Below are 11,417 nucleotides of genomic sequence, written 5' to 3' on the forward strand. Positions count from 1 at the left end.
TCTCATTCTCTCTCTCTCTAGTCAAGTTAAAATAAATGAATGAATAAATAAATAAATTATTATTTTAAAAAAAGATTTACTTTATTATTTTTATTTATTATTTTTAAGGAGAGAGAGGGAAAGTGAGAAAGCAAACTGCCAGGTCCGGGACTCAAACTGTGGTCCACCATGGAGTCCAGCACCCCAACGACTACACCACCTGCTCACCCCAACGACTACACCACCTGCTGGCCCCATCCTCTGACAATTAAAAAAAAAAAGGTAGCTAACACCAAGGATATCTTCACTGTCTGCCTTTTACTCAACGTGGGAGAACTTTTCTCAGATTTGTGTAAAATGAGAGAGTCTTGAATTCCAAATGAGAAAAACTGGCAAGCCTGCATAGGTTTCCCTGGAATAGAATATCACTTTTACCTCCTATCCCCCAATCCCACCTACCACATCCCGGGACTTCCACAGTTGGGGATTACCCAGGATGTCAGAACTACAGGCTTCTCCTTCTCTTCCCACAATTCCAAGTGGAAGAAGCCGTCTGGTGACACTTACATTGTCTCTCTCTCTGCCTGGACATCATGTAGCCACGGACGCTGAAGTCCAGCCGCTGCAGAGCTGGCTTCAGTCGCACATATGCTCGATCCCACAGTCGGTGATACACAGCCAGGGGCCACATCATGACGGTGACAACTGAGAGGAGGAGTAGAAAAATGGAGAAGGGGCTCCACACAACAATCCTAACTATCCCACTGCTACTGCGTCCTTTAGCCTTGGACACTAAATGTGGAACAGTTCTGCTTGATTCTGCTGGCTGTCTCTGACTGTCTCTCCTATGACTCAGATTTCTGAGGCAGGGACTTCTACAGCCACCCACAGGGCCTTGTACACGGTTGTGCACAGCACAGGGTACTGCTGACAATCCAAGGGCAGAGCCAGACACTGTGGCCACTTGCATGTGCGTGTCACTGAGCCATAATAAATAAGGCTAAATGGAAACTAAGCCTCAAAATCTACACGGGAAGTCATGTGATGTTTCCTATACAATAGCCATGGCTAACTACTCAGTTCTTCCAGCAAGCAGAGCACATGCCAATAGGAAGTAACCAAATTTACAAAAATGTGCTGGGGTAAAATAACCTAGCAGGTAAAAGAACCCTCAGGGCTATGTCTGCTTTTATACAATATATTGACTAAAAATTCCTTGTAAAGGCTGCTCTTTGGTCCAGTGGTAATGTGCAGCTTGACAGAAGCTACATGGCAACTGTGGTTCAAATTTCCAGTCCGGTTAGCCTGAAACATGCTGGGTATGCACATTAAGAGCCCAAGATCCAATAGGCTGAAGAACTGGAAGAAAGGGATCAGTGTGACCAGACCCCGTGGAGGGTTCTCTCTCTCATGCATGTACACAACTCTATCATGAATATAGGAAAAAATCCCTTCCTTAAATAGGGACAGACAGTCCTTCATAGTTGGTAATACAATATGCATTAATGGACTCTCATCGATTTCTAAAACTGACTTGGTAAGAAGTGGACTTTAGGGGACCAGCAGTTGGCATAAAGGCTGTGTCACTGGATTCCCATGTAGTCTATCATGGTTTGCGTCCCGGACCCGGTGGCTTAAACTCACACCAGGCATGTGTGTGTACATGCCAAAGATACCAAGAGGAGAATAGAGGAGAAGGGATTGCGGTGTGGCTATCCCCCCGGGGAGTGATTTCTCACTTTCTATCTCTCTGTCTTTCTGGCGAGCACATATACCCTATAGCAAAAAAATTCTCCAAAAAAAAAAGGACTTTGTATGTGGAAAGCCTGCTACAGGTGAGACGATATTTTCATGCCTTACACAGTTCATGAAAATATGAAAAGGGTCACTTCCCAGAGAACTGAAACCTGAAAGTCTTCCTCCTTGACCAAGTTAGCTACGGTTGGAAAGCCACGAGTAAGGTATGGTTCCTCGGGAGAGGTATGTGCCATACTTACGCATCAAGTAGGACAGCAGGAGGCCAGGGATGTAACGACCCAAGACAGCCAGAAAGGTCAGTATCCCACAGCTCAGCAAGCAGAACTGGGGGAGTCAAGAAATGGAATTAAGTTTCTGCCACAATAAGGGATAGAGTTAAGGTGGAGATGTGATTGAAAAGATCTTTATGATCAATCTGTGAATTAAGCATGGACACGTCAAAATGACAGACATAACCACTTTGGCATCCAATGGTGATTTTGAAAGGAAAAGGAGGTTGTCCCATTCTATTCAAACTCCTTTTATATGGCTAACCTAACACAGGTGCACCTTTCATGCCGGGAAACTGGTTTGAATAGGACTTAGCCAAAAATTCTCTCCAAAAGCAAGTGTTGGTGATGTTTTTTTTTTTTTTTTTTTTTAAGTCAAAGGCAAAAAAAAAAAAAAGAAAGAAAAAACCCCAACAACCTACTATACGTTTAATAACACAGAATGCACATAAGCAAGCTTTCTTTCCCATCTTGGGGCAAGAAAATGGCCTAATCTTAGCAGCAAACACACCAAACGAGTCATCGAGCTCTTGCCTTAGTTCTAATGGCTAGTCAGAAGCCCATCCCTACAACTTCCCTTTGTCTCTACATATATCACCATCTTTTTTTCCTTGAATCATGTGTATATTAAAGGAGCTGTTTCAGTCTAGCATAAACTGAACTGAGAGGCCAGTGATGAAAGTGAAAAAGGGAAAAGTCTTACCTTGCCTGGGTTTTGCTTTTTGAAAAGCAAAAGATTCCTTATGAAAATGGTCCCACTAACCCAGACTTCAGCTACATGGTGGCAGAGCTCGGGCACGCTGAGCAACCGAGGGTGTACAAAGCCCCAGCTATGGGAGAGAGAAGGGGGAGCTGTGAAAGGAGGGTGTTGAGGGTCCCCCCATCCTGCTTATAGGCAGCCAGTGCTTCTGAGTTTAAACAGGGGCTGGGGAGTGGCTAGTCCCAGGTACTTTGCAAGTGAAGCATGACTTTCTTCTTGGCTCACCAGGTTGAAACTTGAAATTACGGACAAGGAGGGCAAACTTGTTCTGACAACTCCACCCTATGAGCAAGCAGCTCAATCCACGTGTGTAAACCTGCCACCAGCTCCAAGGCCTTTGTGCTTAGAAACATTTTCTCCCCTGCATTCAGACCAATGCGACTCACTGGGATTGCAATTCAGAGGCAAAAGTAAAGCACAGCCTGACTGACACCACTGTTGCTGATGGGGAGGCAATGGTGGATGTGCCCCTTAGAGAAAAAAATAAATAAAGCAAAACCAAAATAAACCATAGCAGAGAAAATTCCTGGGATCAAACATATGGAGTGGATGAACTGAGAGATGAAAGCAGGAGCTGTAAGACACAAGAGGAATCTTTGGCTTTGGCTTACAAATGCCAGGAACCAATGTGTTTTCTGACCAGGAACTTTCAAGGGATGGAGGTCACAGAAAACACTAAATGACCTGGTATGAAAGCCAAGAGACAAATGAAGCTGGTTGCCTCTTAAGTTTTCACAATGGGGCTGGATGATGCAGCTAATTCCCTGGCATGTCAGGTTATAGGGCCCTGTAATGCTGCTTTTGCAGAAACTTCTCTTGTAAAGATCAGAGGACACTGGCCATCTCAACATACTGCTGCCTGAACTTGAGGATTTGTTACTAAAATGGTCATTTAGAACACACTACTAGGTTCTCAGCTTACAGTATGTGTCCAGAACATGGGGTTAACAGCATGTAACCAGAATATTACAAAAGAATAAATCAGAGCAACAAAAAGGGATTTTAATTAGTGTTCCATACCTCTCATTGTCTAATGCGTCGGGTCTTGGCACTACAACATTAAAACAAACACCAGCATTAGTTGGTAGGGAAAACTAAACATAAAAATGTTAGGCTATTGGTCTGACAGCTCAAGTTGTAATAGGTTTGGGGAAAAGAAAACAGTAATAGCCAATAAAAAGAAGACACCATGTTATACTGCCAGAGTTAGGGAGCAGCAGACAGGGAATAATGGCTTAAGCCTGCTCATTTCTCAGATGGAAAAAGAGGTGGGGTCCAAATGGACCATTACAGCCACATGTAATTATCTCGGCTAAAAGCCAAGGTATACGAGAAAATGGCCCTCCTACCCTTGAGTGTGTCTGGGTTGTTCATACGTTTTTATGTGTGCCAGGCTACCAAGGCAAGTTGTAACTACTCCAACCCTAGTCATCTGCCTATTCTCTTTAAAGACACCCATTATCTACCTAGAATGATGTAGTCCTTAGACATTCACCAGCCATGAAACAGGCAGATGAGCTACATTACATAATTCCTTGAAGTCCCTATAAAATAAGATGGAAATGTATTTAAAAGCTGTAGACTCTGGTTTGAATATCCTGCCAACACTTCAAAACTAACATGTCTGAAACCTACATCAATTTTCCTTGCTGCCCTGCCTGGCTTTACTTATATCTGCTAACTACAATACCATTCTCTCACTCACCTAGCTTTAAAATCCTCAAAGCAGGGACTGGAAGGTGGTTAAGGGTGCTGGACTCCCACATGGCCAACCACGGTTCGAGTCCTGGACCTGGTGGCTTGCTTTCTCAATTTGTCTCTCTCTTTCTACTTGCTGTCCCTCTCTGGTCAAATTAAAATAAATAAATAAAGTTAAATAAAATAGTTATTTAAAAATTAGTCAATAAATAAATAAAATTCTCAAGTCAGCTTTTATCCCTTACTCTTCTAACCCCCATTTAGTTATATGTCAGTCTTGATGTATCTCCCTAACTCTCCAAGCCATCCAACAGTTGTTTTCAGGGACACCTTTCTAACTACTTCTCATAAAGACAATGTCATAGTCTTCTAAGAGACTGTCATCCTTCCTCTTTTTCTCCTTCCATGTGGCCCTAAAAGTGCTATCAAATTGATCCTTACTATCATCTCAGCATATAGCTCTAATTTAAAAATCTTCAATGACCACCTATGTTGGCAAGGATATCTCAGTGGTGGATACAGATATCCTGAGCTTATTAACAATAAAAAAGGTGGAACCCAGCTTTGAGGAACCAAAGATGGGGCACAAACCCTTCAAGTGTCTCCTAAAGCAAATAATCCAGACTTCAAAAGACAGACAGTCCAGAGCTCTACATACCCCTTCCGAAACTCACAAAATGAAAGGTAAAAATGATAGGAAAGGTCATTTTCAATTCGGAGGGTTCTGAATGCTACCAAACTCACCTTTTATTTCAGGCCAGATTTTGTTCTTCCATTGATCGACACACACAATGATCATCAAGCTGAATGCAAGTAAAAACACAAGACGAAGGGATGTCAATGCAAAGAACCTACAGAGAAGGAAAAACAGAAGATATTATAATTATCCAATCAAGCTAATTTCAGAAAAGTCTACATGTGTACTACAGGCTCTGTGGTAAATACACTTTTTTTTTTAAAGAATTATTTTAACTATCTGTCTACCTATCTATTTACTTTATTTGTTTTCATTTAACCAGAGAGAGATAGAGAGACAGAGAGAGAGAAAGCTGCCAGGTCTGGGACTCAAACTGTAGTTGACCATGTGCGAGTCCAGTGCCCTTAACCCATGCCATCTGCAAGCCCGGTAAATAACACTTTTTTTTTTTAACTTTTTTATTTAATTTGACCACAGAGGGACAGAATGAGAGAGAGGGAGGGAGAGAAAGTAAAAAAGCAAGCCACCAGGTCCAGGACTCGAACCGTGGTTGGCCATGTGGGAGTCCAGTGCCCTTAACTGCCATGCCACCTGCCAGCCCTGGTAAATATACTTTTACGTTCTAGTTTTTTCTGTTGTTGTTGTGACACTGGTTACATACCTTGGATAAACCATTTAAACTTTCTGGGTTTTAGCTATGCTACCTATGAGTCAGAGGTAACTTCTGTAAAGACAGAGGACTAAATTGAGGGACCAGCAGGTGGCATAATGGCTAAGTTGCTGGACTTCCATGTAGTCAACCACAGTTCAAGTCCTGGATCTAGTGCCTTAAACTCACGCTGGGTGCTGGGCACATGTGCATGTGTGCTCAAGATCCCAAGAGGAGAATGGAGGAGAAGGGATTGCATTATGGCCAGCCCCCTCCCCCCCAGGGGGATTTCTCCCTTTCTGTCTCTCTCTTTCTGGCAACTGCCTGCGCCCTATAGCAAAAACCTCTTTTTTTTTTTTTTTCAAAAACCTCTCTTAAAAAAAAAAAAAAAGACATTGGACTAAATCGACTAATCTCTTAAAACTCCTTTGAACTTTCCAGTCAGTGATTCCATTAATTCATCCTTGATAAGAAGTTATTATAATAAAAGCAACTCTTCCTACCAAATTTTACTCTAATGTAGGGCATTAAAGAGCATTTAAGGGACCAAGAGATGGTGTAGCAGTTATGTTGCTGAACACCCATGAAGTCGACCACAGTTCAAGTCCCAGATCCAGTGGCTTAAAACTCACTCCAGGTGCGTGTGCGTGAGTGCCCAAAATCCCAAGAGGAGAATGAAACAGAAGGGACTGCAGCATAGCCATCCCCCAGGGGGGGTGATTTCTTATTTTCTGTTTGTCTCTCCAGTGAGTGCATGTACCCTATAGCAAAAATCTCTCCCCCACATTATTTAATTCACCCAGATATTGTTTTATAGATTAAGAACTGAAATCCACCAAAGGTAAATGACTAGCGTTGGTACTTAACATTACATCTAAAAGTAGTTCTTCAGAATTAATAGCAAGGCTTCTTGAATGGGGGATGCCTCCCCCAACCCTGCAAGCATATGTGCCCTGTAGCAAATTAACAACGACAAAAAAACCTAGTTCCTTTATTTTTTTAAATTTCCCAGAGGGCTTTTACCTCTCCAAAGAGAGAAAGCAAGAAGCACCCTCCCGTTGGGTACAGTATCACATAATCCCTTCTACTCCACTTTTCCCTCCTTTCAAGGATTTTGGTCACGTGTGGACACACACCTGGTGTGTTCTTCCAAGCCATTGGGTCCAGGACTCAAACCTCACAGTTCACCATCTGTGATCCAGTCACTTTAACCACCAGACCATAGGCTGGCCCAAAAAACTAGTTAAGATTCTATTGCACCACCCTAAAGCTTGTAAGGCAGTGCCTTACGGGGCACCTGTAGTACTATGCTGGCAAAGTACAGAAATGAAAACCATGTAGAAATTTATGTAGCAATTTGACCAATAATTTTGAATCTAGTAATATAGTTAGGTCTGTTTTGTATTTATTTATACATTTGGCCTTTAAATTTTTTCTAGTAACTGTTTTATAACATATTCTACAAAGTATTTGATTGGAGAAAAAATACTACTAATCTTTACCATAGACAGTTTGAAAAGCAGTGTTCTAACACCTAGAGGGAAGGCAGATGCATCACTGAAGGTGGCACAGGTACAATAGGGCAGTGGGACACAGCTTTTTTTTTAAAGACTTATTTTATTGGGGACTAGCAGGTGGCATGGTGATTAAGGTGCTGGACACTCACACATGGCTGACTACGGTTCAAGTCACGGACCTTGTGACTTGCTTTCTCATTTTTCCATTCTCTCTCTCTCTCTGTCTCTCTAGTCAAATTAAAATAAACAAATGAATAAATAAAATTAAATAATTTTTAAAAGACTTATTTTATTTAACTTGTATTTTTATTTATTTAATTAATTTCAATTTAATTTGACCAGAGTGAGAAAAAGAAAGGGAAAGTGAGAAAGCAAGCCACCAGATCCAGGACTTGAACCGCGGTTGCTCAGGTGGGAGTCCAGCACCCTTAACCACCATGTCACCTGCTGGCCCCCAGTAGGACACAGCTTTAAAAGTTAGGATGACCGGGACCAGCAGTTAGCGTAATGGCTATGTCGCTGGACTCCCATGTTGTTGACTGCGGTTCCCATCTCGGACCTGGCAGCTTAAAACTCACGCCGGGTGGGTGTGCGTGCATGCCCAAGATCCTGAGAGGAGAATGGAAGAGAAGGGACTGAGGTGTGGCCATCCCCCCTGGGGGGTGATTTCTCGCTTTGTCTCTCTGTCTCTGTCTGTCTGGTGAGCGCACGCACCTTATAGCATAAACCTCTCCCAAAAAAAAGGTTAGAATGACCTAAGTTTGATTCCCTGAACAGCCACTATTAGTCATGTTACCTTGAATAAATTAGTTTCCCTCATCTATAATGTGATGTTAAAAATAACAAAACTTACAGGATTGTTTGTGGGTATTAGAAACAAAATATAATCTTATGTAAAATGCCACACTTGATCTCAGCCAAAAAGCCAAGAATATACAAGAACAGCCCCATAGCCTAGAGGTTTAGCTGAATCCCACACGGCTGACTGACTGGGGTTCAAATCCTGGCCCAGGTGGCTTGTGAAACATATTAGGTACATGTACATGTGTGCCCTGAATCTCAACTGAAGGGAGAAACGATGGAGAAGGGACTGCAGTAAGACCAGCCTCCACTGAGGAGTGCTTTCTCCCTTTTTCTATCTCATCTCTGTTGAGTGTACATGCCCTCTGGCAATTAAAGAAGGAAAAATACAAAGCACCTAATACATGCTTCACACACAGTTCCATCAATTTTACCATGTACTATTATAGCAACTGATCAAACAAGGGGAAGGATGACCAAGGGTTGAATATAAATGATCACTCTGGAATGATTTCTTTTATAGGACTGAAAGATTTGACATAATTACAATACTGAGAGCAATTCCCATCATATTATAAAAATTAATAGCTTGGGGCTGGAAGTGGCACTGAGGGCGCTGGACTCCCACATGGTCGACCATGCTCAAATCCCGGACTTCGCAGCTTGCTTTCTCACTTTCCCTCTCTCTCATTCACTCTGTCCCTCTCTGATCAAATCAGAATAAATAAATAAAGTTAAATAAAATAACTGTTTTTAAAGAGAGATATTTTTGCTGTAGGTTGTGTGCACTCACCAGTGAGATAGAGAGTGAGAAATCACCCTCGAGGGGGATGGCCACACTGCAATCCCTTCTCCTCCATTTTCCTTTTGGAATCTTGGGCACACTCACACACAGACGTGGCATAGGGTGTTTTTAAAAATTATTTATTTTATTTTATTAATTAATTAATTAATTTATTATTTTGGGGGGGAGAGGTTTTCGCTATAGGGCGTGTGCATTTGCCAGACAGACAGAGAGAGACAAAGAGACAGAAAGCGAGAAATCACCCTCCAGGGGTGATGGTCACACCGCAATCCCTTCTCCTCCATTCTCTTGGGATCTTGGCCACACACACACACACACGCGCCCGGCATGAGTTTTAAGCCACCGGGTCCGGGACATGAACCGCGGTCAACTACGTGGGAGTCCAGCGACATAGCCATTATGCTAACTGCTGGTTCCCTCGTTAATTTATTTTAATAAGAGAGACACACAGAAGGCGAGAGAGAGAGAGGGAGAGTGAAAAAGCAAGCCACCAGGTCCGGGACTCGAACTCTAGTCAGCTATGTGGGAGTGTCCAGTGTCCTAACCACCACGCCACCTGCTGGTCCCCTGGAGTGAGTTTTAAGACACCAGGTCTAGGACTCGAACCATGGTCAACTATGTGGAAGTCCAGTGACATAACCATCTGCTGGTCCCTAAAATAATATAAAGAAAAATGAAAACCTTTACCTGTATATATTAATGTATACGCATACATAGAGATTGGCAGAGGAACTTTAGATTTTGTCCCTAGATATTTCCGTACTATCCGCCAATAAACATAAATTCACGTTAATTGTATACTTTTTAAAAATAATATTTTTAAGACTATACAAAAGAATGAGGGATGGGAGGAAACAAGGAAAATTTAGTAATCTAGTTGCGGTGACAACCCCATTCCCAATTTCTCCACCACTTAAAAGATAATGTAGGCTGGCAGGTGGCATGATTAAGGTGTGGACTCCCATATGGCTGACTGCAGTACGAGTCCTGGACCTGGCATCTTGCTTTCTCACTTTCCCTCTCTCTCTGTCTCTCTCTGCTCAAATTAAAAACAAATAATAAAATTAAATAAATAATTCTTTTTAAAAAGAGCTACTATAATTATACATGAGATTAAAGAATGAAAGCAGCTTAACAGAAAGTCTCTAGAGCTGCCTCGGGCCATTAATCTTCTCTCCAAAGCCAGTGCATCATCCCAACCAATAAGCAAATTTAACGAGGCCAAGGAGGGCTCTAAGGTGTCCTGCTCCCCAGTGCTTCTGCTCCCACACCCCCTTGGAAGCATGTCGCCCTTCTGCTGTTTTCTTCAGAGTACTTCAAAGTATTCTCTAGGGAGGGAGGCCTTCTAGACTGGCTGCAACCTCCCTTTCTGGGAGCATGATTACTAACATAAATATAAACTGGGTTAGGGAAAGGAAATTATGCTCTCCTAGGAAAGCTGGTTTTCTAAAGATAAGGGCAATAAAAACTGCTTTTCGGCCAAACTCTGCCAGGCAGTGTTGAGAGCAAGCTCAGAGCTGCTACCTGCTGCTGTCATGGTTCTTCTGCTAAACTGCATCATTACTGGGTCCCAGAAAACGGGCATCAACAAGAACGGGGACCTGCCCTGGCCTCCACTCAGGAATGAGTTCAAGTATTTCCAGAGAATAAACACCACCTCTTCAGTAGAAGGTAAACAGAATATGGTCATTATGGGCAGGTAGACCTGGTTCTCCATTCCAGAAAAGAATCAACCTTTAAAGGACAGAATTAATTTAGTTTTCAGTAGAGACCTCGAGAAGCCATGAACCAGCCAGGCCATCTTAAACTGTTCGTAACAAGATCATGCATGAATTTGAAAGTGGTATCTTTTTTCCAGAAATTGACTTGGAGAAATATAAACTTCTCCCAGAATACCCACATGTTCTTTTTGATGTCCAGAAGGAAAAAGGCATTAAGTATAAATTTGAAATATATGAAAAGAATGAAATGTGAAGGTGTTTTCAAGATGTTTCCCCTCTTCTGAAAGAATGTCTAGTTTTTAAAGACTTATTTTACTTAATTTCATTCACTGTCATATTTATTTTTTTGAAGTTGACCAGAGTGAGATAAAGAGAAGGAAAGTGAGAAAGCAAGCTGCCAGGTCCAGGACTCAAACCATGGTCAGCCATGTGGGACTTCAGCCACCTTAATCCCTATGCCACTTGCCAGCCCCCAAAGTATATACTTTATATTAAGAAAAAAAAAAAAAAAAGGCGGGGGCCAGCAGATGGTATGGTGGGTCAAGGCACTGGATTCCCACGAGGCCAGATGCGGTTCGAGCTATGGACTTGGTGGCACTTGGTGGCTTGCTTTCTCACTTTCCCTTTCTCTCTCTCTGTCTCTGTCTGATCAAAATTTTAAAAATAATAATAAAATCAAATGGAATTAAATTTTTTTTCTTTTTTTGGAGAGGTTTTTTGTTATAGGGCATGTGCACTCACCAGAGAGAGAGAGAGAGAGAGA

The 11,417-nt window shown here is 42.2% G+C and overlaps 1 protein-coding gene and 1 pseudogene across 1 annotated transcript in view; one reads left to right on the top strand and one right to left on the bottom strand.

The window, feature by feature from the left end:
• Positions 1-11,417, bottom strand: part of RETREG3 (reticulophagy regulator family member 3) — a gene marked incomplete at its 5' end in the record, with an annotated part of 30,667 nt that overhangs the window by 7,480 nt on the left and 11,770 nt on the right. Inside the window, 5 exon segments of the mRNA XM_014590695.2 lie at positions 547-684; positions 1,977-2,061; positions 2,710-2,836; positions 3,787-3,817; positions 5,209-5,315. Coding sequence (XP_014446181.1) covers positions 547-684; positions 1,977-2,061; positions 2,710-2,836; positions 3,787-3,817; positions 5,209-5,315 — 488 coding nt within the window.
• Positions 10,030-10,910, top strand: LOC114009144 (dihydrofolate reductase pseudogene; annotated as a pseudogene).

The sequence above is a fragment of the Tupaia chinensis genome, unplaced genomic scaffold (assembly GCF_000334495.1).
Source record: "Tupaia chinensis unplaced genomic scaffold, TupChi_1.0 Scaffold000477_1, whole genome shotgun sequence".
Lineage (NCBI taxonomy): Eukaryota > Metazoa > Chordata > Mammalia > Scandentia > Tupaiidae > Tupaia > Tupaia belangeri.